The sequence below is a fragment of the Cinclus cinclus genome, chromosome 13 (genome assembly GCF_963662255.1).
Source record: "Cinclus cinclus chromosome 13, bCinCin1.1, whole genome shotgun sequence".
NCBI classification, from domain to species: domain Eukaryota; kingdom Metazoa; phylum Chordata; class Aves; order Passeriformes; family Cinclidae; genus Cinclus; species Cinclus cinclus.
The window spans coordinates 18,635,284-18,654,240 of record NC_085058.1 but is presented as its reverse complement, the minus strand read 5'-3'; the positions used below and the strand labels follow the sequence as shown (position 1 = coordinate 18,654,240).

Genomic DNA, 18,957 nt, shown 5'->3' with positions numbered 1-18,957 from the left:
CATGCTCACCCATCCCAGCAGATAAAACAGTGGTCTTGCAGCGTGGTGTGTGTTTGAAGCTTGTTCTCGGGGAGCTGGAACTAAACACTGTCAGCAGGGAGGAATAACACACTTCCTGCTCTGTACCTGGCCTTTCATGTCCTCCATCAAACTGCTATTGGTAATTAACGCTCACAGATATTTAAGCTGGTTTCTGAAATATGTTCTTAGTTGTTGTCAGATGTAGAGCAGCATGTCCAAAACCTTCCCATCAACTTCCCACCTTGCTTTAGTTTGTTAGCAGGTCTCTGCTCATCCTAAATTTTGCTTTTCTTGTTGATTGCTCCCTCCTGACCTTCAGACTTTGGGAGAGTATTAGTCTTTATTGTGGCTCACCCCAAAGTTGGTGCTGGATGTTTAAGGTGATTTAACTTGAAAGCTTTGCCTTCTCCCATGGTTTTATTAATGGTCCATGGGGATGTGTTTTGATAAATGCAAGTGAGCAACTGTCTAAAATGCAGTGGAAAGGACCCATAGTACTTTACCAGGCAACATATTACTGAGTAAATATTCTCCAGGCCATCACATCTCAGCATTATACAGGGTGGTGCTGATTACTGTTTCAATGAAATGCATCTTGATAGAACTATCATAGAATTCTGGAATGATTTGGGACCATTAAAGCTCATTCCAACCCTTTGCCATGGAACATTTTACAGCAGATCAGGTTGCTCCAGTCCCATCCAGACTGGCTTTCTCCAAAAAATTCAGTGGCCACCAGAACTATGGTCTTTTCCCCTCAGGAATTCAGGACTTCACTCCAAATCCTAGCCTAGTGTCTAACTGGTGAGTAACTGAGCTTCTTTCTGCTGCCTTTACTGAAAGCAGTAAGTCACAAGGGAAAATATTTGCCATGACTTTGTTGATATTTTTGCTGATACTCAGACTTTATTCTTTGATTTCAACTCTCTCATATATCACTTTATGTGCTAAATCATTGTGCAGCTTGACTGGTGCAAGTGCAAACACGTCCTGCATTCCACTCCAGGGCCATTTCTGTCTGTGTGAAATTATATAGACATGTACACAAAGCACCTGGGAATTTTGGTCTCATAGCTTAAAGGGTAGATACCTGCATGTGGTGTTCCTTTCCCCATCTTTTTACCCCTCACCCTCTTGCTATGTCTGGGGCTGTGACATGCGACCACTCTAGGGGAAGAGGACTTGTTATAACTGAACTAACAATTCCCAGTGAATTTACAGAATAGTGTCCCTCAGAAGCAATTCAGTACATTTTCATGCTGTCACAGAGAAAAAACAATCAGAAGTATAATATTTTAACATTTCGTTTTGTGCGACAGACAGGTCTTAGAGTTTTGGTTCTCCTGAATATACTATGCCAGAACTTCTGACTTACAGTTTTATTTCCTAGACATCTTTTTGCCTCGATTGTTTTCTAAATTAGAGATGATTTGTGGGACACTGCTTAAGAACCAAGGCTTTGCTTATGGCTAAGCAGCATTTAATGATGATTTAAAGAAATCTCTGCTGTTTGTCTCGGAAAGGGGTCATTGTGTTTGCAAACAGAGAAGCAGGAGCCTAATTGATGTCCAGCTAAGCCCACACTGCCAAACAACTGTCAGAAAAAGCTCTGGAACTGCTCCTGGCTACTGTGTGTGTGAGGCTGAGAAGCCTTTGAGGCAGACATGAGCAGAACAAACTCATTATATTCGGTCTGTGGACAGACCATTAGTGTCTTTTGGGGTTTGTAGTATTTCTGCTCTTGTCTCTTGCCTCATCCGTGTAAATGGAGATTTTCCATGCTTGCTGCACTGCTTCACTCTGCAGCTCCATCACTTCCCCTTAGTAAGGGTTTGTTTCTCTGGGGGATTCTCACCAGAATGATCATAAAACAAATAAAATCATCAATTCTGCTTTCATAGCTCACCATGCTTCTTGCTTCCCTTTTCGTTATAAAAAGGTTGTGGAAAGATAAATAGTGTTTGTTTTCCACGCTGTCAGACCTGCTGTCAGTGCTCTATAAATAACCCCTCTGGGCTGGGAATGCCAACCCCAGGCTCTCTGCAGCAGAAAGCAGGATTTTCTGCTATGACATGCTTCAGGCCAGGTGGGCAGGGGAAAATGGGGCTCATAAAAACCATTTCTCACTGGTTCTCATCCAAGAACATAGAATGGTTTTGCACATCCCAATTTCCAGCCAGGCACCTTACCCATTAATTCCCAGTGCCTCCATGATAGATCATGAAACAACACATTGAGGGGTTTTTGCACTGTGTTTTATTGGTAAAAAGAGAATGTATTGAGAGGAGAAGAAAATAAATTTGTAAACAGGGCCTTTCCTCAGTAAAATTCAAAGCTCTGTACCAAAGAGAATCAGAACTGTGATCCCCATGGTGCTGGTGAAGCCTGGAGATGGGAAGGAACAAGCCCAAGGACAGAGCAGAGTCACAGTCCAACCCCCAGCTGCAGGCAAGGCTACCAGAGGCAACTCCACTTCCTTGGGCATCAGCCAGTTCTTCAGGTCAGTAAAATAGTGGTTAAGCCCTCCATCAGGCCAGAGGTTTGTGTTACTTCTTTCCACTGCCTGGGTCCTTGTTTTCCCCTCTGTTTACACATTCCTGGTCAGTTTGCTGCAGACTGCAGCACTTTCAGAAAGCTGACGCGTTTATAATCGAGAAACCTCCGAGGTTTTTCTTCTCCTGTCAGACATAGGTGGCTTTTATCCAGCTGACTGCTTTACAGTGCCTTTATCCTTTGCTGGCTTGAAAACATTTCAGATAGATCCTATTGTTTAATAGACTCTGTAGCTAAAAAACCAAGCTTGTGTAAAAACATCTGTATATAGCTGTGCAATAGGCTGCAGACATGTAGGGTAATAAGGCATGATTGCATTCATTGTAGCATTTGCTCCACTGGATAATCAAATAGAAGCATTCCAGTTGCACACAGGATATGTAAGAGTAAAGGAAGGAAATGAAGGACAGTTGCCTACTGTACTTATACATTTCTTTTGTTTTGCAGCTGCCAAGACAAAATGCAATTTTGAGAGCAAGTTTTAAATAACATAGAGATGAGATTTTACTGGTGATAACCAAGAAAACCACACTGGGAAGTGTGCATAAAACTTTCCCTTCCCCAAGAAGGGAGTTTGATCTGTGCTGATCCTTTTTTCATTTGAATTGTTTTTTTTCCAACTTTGGTTAATCATCTGGTAACATGACCTGGTATTATGCCTAACCCATTTTGCAGGGTGTCTGGTCCTGGCAGAATTTTGCTACACCAAGTGCACTCAATAGACTGAAAGTCACTTTAAATCCTTGGAATGTTGTTGGGTTTTATTTAGCAATTCTCCCACATTCTCAGCACAAGCTCCAAGCTTTTCAGCTGGGATTGTGCTCCACATAATGCAAATAGGAATTGGCTATCTAACAGTACTTTGCAGGACTGAAAATCTTCCCTGTGTTTACCAGACACTGAAAATGTGCCCCATGTTTACCAGTGTGCTGAAAATGCAGTAGGGAGTGTGCTCCAGCCAGCTGTGATCCACTACAAGCTCATTCCATGGCAGGAAATATTAATGGCAGGTGCTGTGGGGAAGGTGATGAAATTTTGAGCTGACCCAAGAATGCACAGACACATTCTGGAAATAAATTACTGTCTCTAAATGCATGGCAGAATACTTTGAATTTTACACATATGGATTTGACCAGATACTCATTGTGGAAAATACTGCGGTTTCTTTACCAAGTCCTTGCCAGTTTAGATAGGAAGAGATAGATATAGACAGTGAAATTGAGGCCAAATTATCACAGACAGGTGTATATATTATACGTGTGTGTGTATCTGTGTATAAACTGTCCCTTGATCAGAAGTGGATTTCCTTGGAATTTTGTTTGGATGCAAGGGTTCTGTTATGTAGGTTTTTAAACTTCAGGTTCAGAATCCTATAATCTGCAAGGGTTTTGTCTGGATTACTTTGACAAGTCATTTTACCTTTTAGATCAGCTGACAGAAATACATTGAACTTACCAGAATAATAATAGTAAAACCCATAGACTCAACCCATCAAATATCTTTCTCCTCCTATACTCTTTCAGCATGATTTGTAGAATGTGAAGGATTTCTGTGTTTGCTTAGCTCGGAATTAGCCTTCTATTCCTACTTTGGTTGGTGGTCATGAGCAGTCAGCAGGTTGAAGGCATTTGTTGGTTTTATGTGGTTGTGTCATACATTTTTCTGTGGCTGCTTTGCCTGAGCTGTTTGCACTAAGGCTCTGCCTGGCCGTAACTGGGATGCTGGGTACACGTGAATGTTCTGCTGAGGATCTGCTTGTTGGTTTTAGTAATATCATCCATCAAGCTCCAGCATGTACAGCAATATTTGTGCTGTAGCAGACAAACAGTGTAAACACTGCAGTTATTTATAAGAAAACTGGCCAGTGAGTTAGGAAACTCTATGTGGATGTTTTTATTTATTGAAAATTAGTCCATCAGTCTAATCAGACTTTGTTGTTCTTGAAATGACAGTGAAATAGAAGACTGAAGTTAGATTTTTATTTAGGATGTATATTTTATATCTTTGTTTAAGAAACCTGTGTGCTCATGTTTCTTGTCTTGTGTGCTCCAGTTTGTTTGCTTTTCTGGCTCTGTCAGAGAGCAAATGTCTCCGGCTCGGTCTTGTCTGAGTCCAAGAGTGGATGTAATTCCTGCTATAGCTCTCTCGACCTGTGTCCTGGCTCCTGGGGGAGAATTGGTGCTCCTTCTAATCCCTTTGATGACTCTTCCAAGTGTCTATTGACTTCAGAGGGGCAGCATTGTTCACTGGAGCTGCTCTGTCCTTCCAGATGGCTTTCCCTGTGATTCCTGCCTGACCTTCTGTACTATTCTGTACATATTTCAGCAGCATCTGAATAGAGATGCTTTCCTGTGGGAATCCTGAGATCCTGCAATACAAAAGTGTTGCTTAAGGACTACTGAAGTTTTAAACTTTGTAGTTTCCCTTCAGCAATGTCTGATACCACACCTGAGTTCGAGAATTATGTTTCAGTTTCATGTTCTTCCTCCTCATATCTTATTCTTTCTTCCATGATGTTCTCTGATTTGCCCCAGACTTCTTTGTATGGGTTATCTGTCTCATTTGGATCTTCCCTTTTCCCTTCTCCCTCTGTGGAGCCAAGTGAGGGGAAGAGGTTCCTGGCACAGCCTTGCTGTGTTGGTGCTCTCTGGGATGTCTCTCTGCATCTGAGGAACTGGGAAGGATGTGATCCTCCTGAGAGCATTTGGCCCTTTCCACAATGAAGAACACCAGCTCTTGGCTGCTGTAGCCAGGATTTTGTTCAATGTACTGATGGGTTTGCAGAAGTGCAGGACACCCACCCATGCACCAGTGTCTGTGAGCCACAGCATGATCTGAACACAGAGGTACATAAAGCTGCTTCCTGGCTTTACACTTAAGAGAAAAGACAAAGGACAACCTTCTGGAGGTGGAAACTGAGTAAAAGAAGCCAGGAAATTACTCAATGCACCTTTTCCAAAGTGGGGAGTTACCATTTGTTGGTTCCAGTGAGACTTTGATCAAGCCTGTGCTGATTTTGATAGCTGGTCCTGTTAGAGCAGATGTAATACACATCCAGCTTGTTCCGTGGGCATGCTATGAAGCTGATTATGTTATCATTAATCAGGTGGCTTTGTTGGGAAATGCTTCGCATTATATGGCAGCTGCCAGGAGGTCATTGCCACTGGGCTCCATGGCAGGCTGGTTCAAAAACACCCAACCTGTGTAGCTGGGAAGTGCAGCTGTTCCTGCTGCAAAATCCCTCCAGGAGTCCTGAGTGGGGTTTGACAGCTGAGGAGACCCTGCAAACTGTGCTGCACCCTCAGGAGAGGATTCTCAGTCAGGGACACAGGGATTTGGCTCAGAACTGGAAGTGTCACCCAGGCAGGTATTGAGGGGCTCCTGCATTTCCTGGGGGTGTTTTATTTAGTAACACGTGGGACTAGAAGAGGCAGTTCTCTCCCTGTTGGGAGAACTTTAGCACAAAGCCCTGGAGCAGGAACATGAACACAATGTGCATGAAAATGTCCCCTGGCTCCTGTAGGATCCTGTGACAGCTTTCTTCAGTGTCATCACTGTCAACTTCCCAGGCTGTCACTTCTGAATTCAGTCCATAAAGGCCCCAGGACTGGGACTGTGCCTTGACTTGTGTCTGTGAGGCACCAGGGACTCTGTGGCTGCTGTCAGTCATTGCAGGGAACTTAGTGGTATTCATCCAAATTTGTGTTTTCTTTCACTGGAGCTCAAGTTTGAACAGGAGAGATTTCTTTTTATTAAGTGTGAGAAAAATCTCAGGCTGGTGTTTTTCAGAGTGAGAATTTCTCTGTAGCTGGTGTGGCTTTAAAGGTGACATTTTATTTTTGAGGAATCTTGAGAAAGAGGTACTTAAAAACTACATTCAGGACATATTAGAAATATCTCCAGCCATGTTACCTCTGAAATTAGCCATTACTTCTGTTCAGTCAGGCTGATGCTGTGATGTGTTTATGTCTGCATAAACTGCCCTGTGGGTCATTCCCTTCCTGGGCAGTGAAGCCAGTATGGACAGCTCTGTTTGGGAACCCAGAGGAAAGGCCCTGTGAAATTAATAATAGCCCAAATATTTGAACCTGTTTTGGTGTGTCTATGCCCTGTGTGTGCTTTGTGCTCATGTCTGTCTCCCCCAGTGGTGGATGTTCCCTAATATTTTTGTAACCCATTGATTGATTGGAATCAAATTTGAGGATATGGAGCTCAGAAATATTTGGCTTTCAGAAGTTTTCTGAAAATTAGGAAACCAAATAGAGGAAGGAGCCATCTCCCTCTGATGCTGCCAGTGAGGGAAAGATTGCATCATCCACGCTTACATCAGGAGCCCCAAGTGGAAATGGTAATCTCTAGGAAATCAAGCCATTAATTTTGCATTAAATATAGGGATTTTTAAAATTTGTTCTCACCTCCCTTTCCACTATGCTGTTGTGTTCTGCCAGAACAAATGTGATGCCTGTTGGTAGTGTGTGAGGAGAGGAGCAGAGCCATGGCACTGCCTGCTGCTGTGGAAGGATCATTTTCACTGCCCACCCCTGGCAGCAGAGCTGTCAGCCAGGGTGGAGGTGCTGGTGCAGCTTTTCAGCCCAAGTTCTGACTTAACTGAGTAACTCAACCCTATTAAGCTTATCAGGCACAGCCCTTGAGTTTGTCAGCCTTGTCAAGTCAGGCCATGAGGTTAAATCAGCACTCAGCAAAGAATTAAAACAGAAGGGCTGAATCAAGAATTTCTAAATAAGTTTATCAGTGCTGGCTGGCAGCTTGCCGAAGTGAAGCCAGGAGCTCCAGCAACACTGAAAGTCAGGATGTGGGAGCTGCAGATGAGAAGTATCACAGGAGCAATTTGGAAAAGCATCTGTTTGTAGTTTGATCACTGTGCATCATCCCATTTGCTGGCCTGCCTTCCCTGCAGCTCACCTGAGCTGCTCTGATGTTGCCAGAAGAACAGCTTTGACATGCATAAAGCACCTAAAAATAAAATACTTTAAATATTAACATGTTTCAAAAGTATAGATTCATTCAGGTTTTGAGAGAAATGATTGCTGAGTCATTCTGTAAGAACATGGTAAAAATTTAATGGGGAGCTGTGAGAGAATGCCATTCATCAGCAGCACAGGTGTTCAGCCATCTCCAAGTTCAGCAGGCTGGGCTGACACTCTCCAGACACTGAAATACTGTTCATTGCATGTTACTGAATGTTGTTTAACCATTGCAGGACTGACCCTTGCTCATGAACCCACCCCTGACCAACACCACAGCAGGGTGAGATAGGCATGGCTGAGGAAAGCTCTTGAACTGTTAAAAGAATATTTTAATTTATTTGCAAAGCTTCATGAGTTTCTTAGTGTTTGCAACTACAGGAGGGGAAAAACTGGAACTGAATGCTGGACCCTGACTGTTTGCTCTTAAAGCAGATGCTGCTTGGTATAGAGACTCAAAATATTTTTTCTGATTTATTGCCAAAGTCTGACCTTGTCTCTTCATTCTGGAAGGGAGATGGTGAGGAATTTAAAGGCTCCAGCAGCTCCCTGCTGCTGAAATCCATATTCTTCTTTGTTTAGCAGTCTCATTAAGAGGTCTGATTTGATATTTTTCTTTCGTCTCTCTGAATTCAGGCCCTCTGTTGAAGCAGGTGGCTCAGATGAGTTGCAGGGACAAACTGACAAGTCCAAAAGTGGAATTCACAGAACTCATCTGAAAAAAGGAAGATGAAAATAGCCCCAAGGCTGGTTTTGGAACCTTGCACAGTTTGCAGAGCTGCAGCTTTGGCAGGCCAGTGCCAGGGCTGCTTTTCCATTCCTTGGGAGATGATAACCTGTAGGTGGGAATCCATCCCGAGGACAGGTGCTGGCAGACTGGCACAGGCATGTGGCAGAGTGGTGGGAATGGGGCATGGGAGACCTTGAGCACTTTCTTTTCTGATGGCAGAGTTTTTACATTTTTCTCCTTTTCTTTTGGTGAGTTATTTATTTCCTGAAAGTTGCAGCTTAGGGGACAACTGATGCAATTCTTGAGTTCAGGCCTCTTCCATCAGCCAACACAGGTCAAAATGAGAGTACCGAAATACTGACTTTTAATAACATCTGGGAAAGGGAAGGGTGAGATTCATAAAGGCTGTTTAGAGCAGGAGTAGGTGGAGCTTTCTCCTTCCATCAAGCCATCCAGCAGATGAGAGATGTGGGGCCATTTTTATCCTGTGTCTCTGCTGCACCTGCTTCAGTGAAAGAGAGTTACTCACACAGCTCCACAAACCCTGAATCCAGTGCTGAGTCCTGCTGCTGCCTCCATGGCTTGCCTGCCTTTTTCATATTGTCATGCTGATGTTTCCATGCATGTGGGACAGGAAGGTCCTTCTTAACTCCACAGGAGTTTGTAGAAAGGACTGGCAGGTTCATCCACTGAACACAGTGAGTCCAACAACAAAATATTCAAATTCAAATGCCTTTGAGCCCCAGACAGAGGTGACTTGAGGGCTGGTTTGCAGCTTGGCTTCACGTTGTTGGTGATGTTTTCTTTGAGTTCTCAGTCTCTGTCCCTGTAGCCTTTCAAAAGCATCAGATCTCTGCTCTCTTCTGCCAAATCTGATTCCTTTCTGGTGTAAGGTATCCCTGAACACTGTTGTCCTCTGTGCTTCTCTTTTTCTCTCACTATCTTCTATCTCTCTGATTTCCATCCCTTGTTCCTGTATCAGTTCCAGTAGCTGTCCCTCCTTTATGCTTAGTGCCAGGTATTGCTCACACCTCCCTGCCTGAATAATTCCATGCCCTCAGACTTGTTCAGTAATTCCTCAAGTGAACCCATGATGCCAGAGACTTCTGACCCAGGGCTGTAAATCCATTTTTCTCCAGCAGTAAGTACACACAGACATTCTCAGGGAGCTCATCTTCCCTTCTGATCTTATCTCCTGCCCTCCTTGACCCCTGCCTCCCTCAGAAGTGACTCCCTGCTGCCTATGAGATCAAAGTCATGTTTCCTGAAGCCTTCTGGAAAGCCTATATTATTTCCATTTGCTACTTTTCTGTCCCTGTCTTTTCTTATTCCCTAATCTCTTCCCATTTCTCTTCCTGCCTTGTTCACTAAATTTGAATTACGCCAGGTTTCTGTATTCTTCCCAGCACTGTGTGTTAAATTATTCGGTCCAATCCCTAACTGGAATCCCTCTCTCAAATCCACGTGGCCAATTCTTCCCTGCCTTTCCTCTCTGCAGCAGTCCTAATAGATCTTACTTTGAGTAATCAAGCCCATGTAATTCCATGTGTGTGGGTGAGCATGCAGACTTTCAGCACCAGGCAGCGATGTCTATAAGCAGATGGTGAATTAGCTGCCTGGATTTGAGAATCAGCATTCAGGAATGGTGGTCTGATTTGGACTAAATGTCCCAAACTCTTTATTAAACTAGAGAAACAGGATTGCAGGAAGGAGCTGTGTTTGAGATCTGCATTCAGCCTGGGCTCTGGGGAGTGCTGGGGAGAAGCTCTCTGGAATGTGGCTCTTCACATATCAAAGTAGAGTAAACATGGAGATGATACCCTGCTTCCTCTGCCCCAGTTAATTAAGGCACTCCTCATGTCTCCTTGGATGGAGAGGATTTATTAATGTGCTGTCATCCAGGGAAGTGATGGTTTGCTGAAAGGGAGGAGCCATTAATGGCATGGAGGATGTCACGCTGAACAAAGAGCAGATGTCAAAGAGATAGGGAATTTCTTTTATCTCCTGCTTTGCTGAGGTCTTAGATCCCAGTGTTTTATCATAAAAGCTTAGAAAAGCAGGGCTGGAAAGAGCTTCAGGTGGGCTTTTAGAGCAATCTCTTGCTGCAAGGCAAGATCAGTGGTACCTGTGTCACTGATGGATATCTGCTCCATGAGGCTGAGCAGGGTGCTTGTTTCCAGCTTTCTCTGAAATCCAGTGAACACCACACCTCTCCTCAGGTATGATCAGTGTGGTGAATATTTATGTTTGTGATCACAAATCCTGGTGAATGGCGCTGGAAAGGAATGTGGTTTCAGAGATGCCCATGCCAAATCTCTGAGGGTTTCCAAAGGTTGTCTGCTCTTATAATGCAGCATGAATAATGTTTTTGTAGGCCTTGGTTAAAAAGGTCTTCTTGGCCAAAAAAAGTGTTAGAACATCTCTAAGCTGTTCTCATCTCACTGCATTTGGTGAAACAGCTTTTGCTGGTGTGAGTGAGGACAGATATCCCTGAAGCTAGGACAGGTCTCAGTCCCTAGAACTTTATTGTCTGGGCAGCCCCCTCTGCCTAAATCAGTGAATTAGCAGAGTGTAAATCCAGTGCAGATAACATTGGAGTAAAGCTCTTGCTATCCTGGGGAATGTCTGTGTGTGGGCAGCTTGGTAAAGGAGCAGATAAATGATTCATCCATTAAACTTGTAAAACCTCAGAAGTGTTCCCAAGAAACAGAAAACCCCTGCAGAAAGACTGAAAGGTAAAGCTGAGGGTCGGCCGTGCTGGGGAGGGATTCCACATGTCCCGTTAATTGCTGTCCTGCAGGGTAATTAAACAGAGAAAAAGAAGATAGCAAAAGCACTCCTTTAAGCTCTGATGACTAAATCTTGCTGCCTCTGCAGGTTTCCAGACATGAAGAGGTTTGGCCTCACAAAGGTATTTTTATCAGGAAGGTACTGAGGAGGGCAGCTGGTTTAGGGGTCAGGTAATTTGTTTGGAAATGGGGCAGTGCACTCCTGCCCGGGCTCCTGTGTGGGATGAAAGGATTGACTGAGAAGTTTTGTTCTGAGCTGCAGTGGTGCCATAGCTAAAATGTTTCTGCCTGAATTACAGTCCCTTCACAAAGATTAAGGCATGTGGTTGAATCTGGCTTGTTCAATTAGAGCCCTGGTCTTGTGAAATGATATCCAGGGCCACTCATTGGATCCTTGGGTGTCATATCAATATTCAATACCAACTATCTCTAGTATTCCCAATAATCAAAAAACTGTCTCCTGCCAAAGGTATTGAGCGTTTCACTAGTCTGTGCTTTGAGGACCTTGTGTTCTGAGGAGTTTACCCTTGTGAGCTCCAGAAACATCAGCAGGTACTGTGAATATCAGGGAGAGATTTGATCTATTAGTCCTCTAGAGTGAGTGTAATGAAAATCAGGAGATTCAGAAGGTAGCTACACTGTGTTTCAGCTGTTTGTTTTTCTTGCTGGGCTTCTGGGATTGTGACAGCAGTTGTGTACACTGGAAATGACTGTTTTCAGAGGAAGAAGTTATTTTGTTGGACATTACAGGACAGCTCTCTGAGTTCTGGGAAAGTTGTGCTGCACCCCTGCAGGTCATACTGAACAGAGTTTTACAGGGGTCATGTTGAAATTCAGGACAGGCTATATTCTCCAAAGGAAGAAGGGGATTCTGTGCTGATGGGCACATTTGCAGCAAGTTGCCCAGGTACAGAAAGTCAGGCTATAGTGGCTTCCATCAGCTGGTCCATGACATCAGAAGCTCTTCCTCTATAAAGACTTGAGTTCAAAATATTGGTGTGATGATTAACTTATTTTCCTACCTGACTGTGGCTGTGTCCGGTGCACTGTAATTTCTGTAGTTGTGGTTCATGATGAGTGTCTTATTTCCAGTGTGGTTTATGTTAAGTGCAGTAACAATGAAAATTATTGCTAAGGGAAACTGTTTCTACATGAATATTTAACTCTAATGGAAACCTTGTTGTTACTGCAAGATTAACAGAATTTGCATCTTGGAGGACTATCCAACATTAACCCAAATTAATCTGTGCCACTAAGATTGCACGTCCAGCTTTGAATTAGGACATTCTCATAAAACGAGGGAACAGCTCACCCTGTTCACTTTTCTGGATGATCCTTATAAACCAAAATTGGCCTGGAGGCTCAGTGGTGACAGCCTTAGCCTGTCTGTGAGGGCCCTTCCATGGATACAGTTCTTTTTCACCTGGATACCACTGACTCTTGGGACCTCTGTTTATTCAGCTGTAGAACAGTGTTAGTACCTATCTTGGAGGCAGTTTAGTGGGTTTCTTCTTTAATGTTTCTTAAATTTTGGAACCTTTTCTGTGTAGGCTTTATAGAAAGGGGGAAGTATTTTTCATTTTAAGTATCACAAGCACTGAAAGATTCCCTTGGTGACTGACTTGATGTGTAAATACAGGCAGGGCATCTCTGTCAAACATATCATTGCCACTGAATGGAAAGACAGAGCATGAATCACTTCAGGGTTTCCTGATTTTACTCGGGTAGGATGTTAAGAGAGGCTAAAGGAATGTAATTGATGGCAATGTGCAAGCTGCACAAATTGAAAATCACGGGAGGATGAGAAAAACATCAGCTCAACACCAAACTAGTAATGATGGGGAATGGGAGGTTTGCTCTGAGCATGTGGATATGCAGGGAGTCTCTGTCTGTGCCAAGCAGACTTCAGGACTGGGAGTTTGGCTCCCTTCCCAACAGCAAATACATTGAGCAGGAGGAGAGACAGCCAAGTTTTAATCAAGTAAAAGTTCTGTATCCAGAGGTGGTTGGCAGAAGAAGAGATTAAAGTATTAGGAGTGCAATGAAAACAAGACATTAGAGAGTTGAAAGCTGGAGTACCTGGACAAACCACTTGCTGAGTGAATACTCCAGAGCCATCAGGAGGAAGCCCCAGGTGTTTGGAGTGGGAATGGGAACCCACACACCAGGACTTGTCTTCTCCCAGCTTTGGCCATCTCTGTGGCAAGTGTGTAGTATCCTCATGCCTTGCTGCTGGGATAGATGGGATCATTCCCCTTGGAGATGTTGCTGGTGGAGGGCTCATAGCTGGCAGCAAGGCCAACAGCTGCAAACTGTTTATGTATGACAAGTTTTTGGATAAATGTGAGTTTACACAGTTGCCTGTGTCCCAGGGTCTGCTGTGGAAGTGCAGATAGCTCTGCGTGTCCAAGCCCAAGCACAGAAGTTATGGGCTGTAATTATGTAATTTCTCAGGAGAGAAAGGAAAAAACCCTCATGCTTGGTAATAGTAAAAATAGTAATTGGCTTTCCTTTCCCTATTCCACTGATGCTCCTGCTTGACCTTTTTTATATATTAAAAATAGATTTGTGATCATTACTGACAGCGTATCTGAAAGATAAGGACATTTTTCCCCCAAAGAAAGGCACTATCTCTATATTTGCAGAGGCATATGAGGGGTGTGGGGTTTTCTTAAAAAATAAATAAACAAAAATCCCAGTTCAATTTCCTTTCCTATTTTTCATTTTCAACACACACTCCTGTCTCACAGACAGGACCAGAAGCAAATTTACCAAATAAAAGCATTTCCTCTTATATTATTCCCAGCCTGGTAGAACCACGGCACGCCAGGATTTTCACAAGCGTGTCTGAGTTAATGAGTTTTTATTCCAATTCTGCAGACTTGAAAGGCTCAGATAAAAATCTGGAAATTTAAGAGGCAAACAACAGTTTCTGTTCATCCCAATGAAGACATAAATCACGTTAATGCAGCTACCAATGCATTGTGCTACTATTGTTGTTGGTTAAAGGTGTATTTTTCTCTGTATCTCAGTTATGTGGATCATTGTACTGGCTTACAAAAAAGTTGTTTTTATGTTAATGCTTCAGATGGATTTACTAAAGAACTGGAGTTTGTTTGCAGATCAATAATTTATTTGCTGTTGATATTCTGATGAAAGGAATTAATGCTAAAACATATTGGTCCAAAAGAAAATCATAGTCTTGGGAAATAGTATGATAGAAAAAGTAGATTTCAAAAATGTTTTTAAAGTAAGCTTTTTCAGGCTTAAAATGTGATACCAATTTGTTATAATTGGCTTGCTGTTCCAGAATGACTCTTATTAATAAGCACTCAGCAGTTCACGAGCTGGACTTTTATTGAGTTCATTCCATGTACTCCGTAGGTTTCTGCTCTTCCAGGATTATGAGTTTCTCTGCCCAGTCCATTTCTGTAATAATAAACTAATATTAAATGGCTGCATTTTTAAATTGATCACTGCAGATATTATAAAATGGCCACACAGGATTCACATTAAGCACTGAAAATAGCTAATAAAAATAGATGACTAAGTCTGTAACTGAGCCACAGTCACTGCTTCTTTGACCACTGGTGGATGTACAAGTCCTTAATCATTACTTTTCCACCTTTGAATAATGAGGGTTTTAGCACAGAGCAAAAGCCAAAATAATAATGTGGATATGCATTGCCAGGTTCAGTGGGGATTAGAGCCACTTAACAAAGACTTCAGAAGAAATTACTCTTTGGAATAATGTATTTGACATTTTAATTGATATTTAACATATTTTAGTATATTGGTAGAGTTCTATACTATTCTGCTGCACCACACCTGCCAAAAATGGGAATGTTGCCCCTTTCCATCTCCACGATGGCAAACATAGACCCAGCCTCACTCATTTCATGAAATCTCTTGGAAGGAACTTGGCATGAATAATTTCAAGCAAAACTGATTTGCCTGATTGACCCCTGAGCCTGAAATGCAATTGTTGCTCCTCAGTTAAAACCTTGTGTGTCAGATACAACTGAGGGAGATATTGGCACAGGAAGATAAAGGTGGAATAAATAAACAAATAGGTTGAGTAGTAGGAATAAATCGCTTTTGGTGAAAGTCCTGCTCTGGTAATTTCTGCCTAAAGGTGCTGAAAGGGGGCCAAAATCTCTCTCCCTATTCAGTAAAAGTGTCTTTCACCTGACTCAAATGCTTGGTTTTGGCTTCCCTTTAACCAGAAAGTGGCACATTCATTGGACCACCAGGTGTGTAGACTGAGCTTGCAATCTCAAACATCTTTCTCAAAGAAGGCTGATACTTCCTGAGCAATTCCTTGACATCCTTTGGACTATTCTGCATGTAAGAAGCAAGTCAAGAAAAGTGCTGAAATCCAGCCTTTTATGGCCGTTGGTTTAAAAGGCTAAATCTTTTTTTTTTTTTTTTTTTTTTTTTTTTTTGCATGTGGTATGAATCTGTCCTTTCACAGTCAGGATTTTTAAAGTACGTGTTAGTGCCTGATTTCTGCCTTCACTATTTGCTGCAAGTGCTGAAGTAAAAGGCTGTTGCCCATCCCTTCATTCCATCTAGAACATCCCTGACAACAAATATCCACGTCCTTATTGATGTCAAAACTCATAAAAACAGAGCCAGTCTTCTTCCAGCTCTAAAGTTTTTCCATTTGCACCCTGATAAATACAGCTTTGTCAACTCTGAAAGGAAAAAAAGAAAAAAGGAAAACGGGGAGATCATGACTCCATTGCATGGTCATGGTCTGCTCCTTCAAGGCAGTTCCATCGAGCCACCCCTCCATGGAACTGATACTGCAGGGAGGAAATAGATTCCTTGTGTGCTGTTAAGTACAAATAAAAGCAAATATATCCCCTGTGATACCCTGAGCTGGCCTGTGATGCCATCACTGCATTCCCAAGTGCAGTGGCTCTTTCAGCAGGGGACAGTCTGGCTGCAGGAAGGGCAGATGAGGACTATTGTTTTTCCATAGCAGAGGTTTCATGCAGTAACTTTTGAATTCCTTTTTGGCCTCAGCCTCAAACCGTTCATGGTGCCCACACAAACAGGAGAATACTGTGCATGGATCAAATCCTAAATTCCACTCAGTAATAGGAGACTTGTGCCACCTACATTGGCTTTCTGACTCACCATCAGCACTTCGCCAGCTCTCCTGGCTCTGACACTCTCACTTTGTTTTAAGTGTGAAAATAAAGGAAAATGTAAGATCTTTTCAGGGTCTCTGCTTTATTGTTGTATTCCTCCTCCCTGACTTCATTCTGAAAATCAGGAGAGCTCCATTTAAATGCTTGTTCAGGCTCCTTCAATGCATCTTCTAATGCTGTAGTAAAGGGAATTAGGAGACAAGTTTAGATGAGTTTTTGGGTCAGTGAAATGTATTTTCCGATGAAAGCGGTGAAGGTGAGTGTGCTTTACTGATTTCCTGTCTGACAAAACTCTGGACTGATTCTTCACTAGGGTGAGGAAGAAACTACTCAGATGATTTTGTGTGGAAACTGCTCTAATATATTTCTTTCTGGTTGCCTTTTTGGTCCCTTTGGTTGTTACTACTGTGTGTTTTGAGTGAAGGAGCTGTTTCACTGGTTTTGATGGGGACATTCTCTGTGTTTTTGTTGCAGGAATTGCTTACCTAGGAGGTGTCTGCAGTGCCAAGAGAAAGTGTGTTCTTGCTGAAGACAACGGGCTCAATCTGGCATTCACAATTGCACATGAGCTTGGGCACAAGTAAGAACTTGTCCTTCTGTTTCCTTCTTTACTTATACCACTGCAGGACACTTATTTGAAGCCAGACAAGTGCAATTACTAGTGTGGTGTGTTTATTATGATTTCAGAAATGTAGCACATTGATACATAAGTCAATTTTCAGGAGGCTTATCTAAATACCCATTTTAGCACACATAAACCTTTCTAGTTGATTTTACACTATTTTCATCTGTTCTGATTCTGAGTAGCACAGAGAGGCCTCGATCTCTTAAATGATTGACAGTAATAGAGACAAATTCTGCTTTTTTTTTTTACTATGTAGAACAGGTCCACAAAACCAACATGGGCTTCAAAATCTTTGAACTTGCTATATTTTCTCTGAAGTTTGGGTGTCTGTATCAACGACTTTAATAGTTAAATAGTTTGGTAATGGTTTCATCTCTGCATGTGAAATAATCTGCTGTGACTGAAGTGGTAAACATCAGTACTTTGGAAATGCCCTTAAGCAGAATTATTTGATCAGCAGAAAGAAATCCTATCCTATCCTAACTTGATTTATCAGCTCAAACACACCTAAGTAAGACACTTTGAACACACTTGAAAAAGCAGGAAAGAACGTGGTAAGTCCTTGTCAGACAGAAATTTGCAGAATGAGATTGCTGGGTACTTTCTGCAGGTGACTTTGGAGACTCTTTAAAGCTGCCTATAAATATCCCATGGGCAGAAGAAAACAAAATTGACTGGAAAAGTCAGCTGCATCCCCTTAGTGCAGATAAGGAGTTAACCAAAGGTCAGCTCCACATTCCCTGCTCTCCAGGCCCAGTGTCACTGCACTTACTCATAATACTGATGAGCTTTTCCCCCTTTCCATTGACATCACTCTGGTTGCAGTGTCACAGTTGGATGGTGGAAGGTACAGGAGCAAAGTTATACAGGGGGCAGAACTGTGCCTGGGGGGTTTTCAAAAACTTCCTTCAGCCTCTCTGGATGTAAGGTGGGAAATTCCACCTTTGTTCCTATAGTCAGAAGTTGTGCCTGAGTTTTTTTCTGCACCCTTCTTACAGCTCACATGTCTGGTGTATCTTCCTTTCCTGCAGTAAGAATATTTCACAGCTAAGTCAGAGCCAATGGAGCGTGTTCAGGTTCTGGCCAGTCTCATTCCATGACAAATAATTGCTTTATGGCAATGTATTTCAAAGTTGCATGGAGGATATTTAGGTTACCTACCCAAAATGAATCTCCTGTTCACCCTTCAGTGACACCAAAGGCAGCTGAGCCAAACCGAGGGTGGTTTCAGAAATGAAGGACATTTGGTTTTGGTTTTATTTAGATTGCATGCCAAGATGTTAAACTGAGCCTAAACTTAATAACAAATTAACCTGTGGGTAATGCTAAGGGAAATTCAGCACTCATCTTTGGATGGGCCAAGAGCAAGAGGGAAAAATACTTGAGCTGCAGAAAATCCAGCTGTGTGAAAGAGTGAGACTGGTCTGCCCTGGTGTTTGCCAAGTTTCTCAGCAGAGCTGACAAGCTTCCTTCTAATAATGCCTTGCAAAAAAATCCCCATCATAAATAGGGGATGTAATGCTTTCAGATACAGCTCTCCATCTGTGCAGAAAATTGCAAGCTCCATTTTTTTTTCTGAGGCAAGTTATGGTGGTAAAACCATAATTTCTTTCCTCTGATGGTTTTCTTTCTTTGCCTTCATCTTGAAAAACTATTTCAAGAGTACTGGGGGCCAGTGGAGGGTCTGTAAGGGACAGTTTAGGGACCCAAGGCATCTGGGTAATGTGGCTCTGGGAGGGAACAGGAGCCAGAAAGGTTTCTACTGAAGGTTGTAGGAGCAGTTGGGAGGATTCTGCTGCCACAAGTGTTTGGGGACATGTTCCAGGTTCCTACTTCACAAGGAGCTGCAATTCTGTCACACACTGGGGCAAACCCTTTTGCCTCCTCTGCCTTGCCACCAGCAGCACAAACAACCCCAGTGTTGCCAAATCAAAAGAGAGTGGGGGGAAAAGACATATCTGTCACCCCCCACCTGAGCACTGAAATCATCCCTCTGTGCTGTCACTCATGGCTGGCTGCTAATCTCAACCTCTGACCAGTTGACTGGTGCCTTTCTGGAGGCCAACAGAAATCTTTTCATTGACCTTACAAAGTG

At 42.8% G+C, this 18,957-nt stretch overlaps 1 protein-coding gene across 1 annotated transcript in view; it reads left to right on the top strand.

Moving 5' to 3' along the window:
• The window catches only part of ADAMTS17 (ADAM metallopeptidase with thrombospondin type 1 motif 17), a 153,518-nt gene that overhangs the window by 41,652 nt on the left and 92,909 nt on the right, over window positions 1-18,957 (top strand). The window contains exon 8 of the mRNA XM_062501440.1: window positions 16,712-16,817. Coding sequence (XP_062357424.1) covers window positions 16,712-16,817 — 106 coding nt within the window. The remainder of the gene's footprint in view (window positions 1-16,711; window positions 16,818-18,957) is intronic.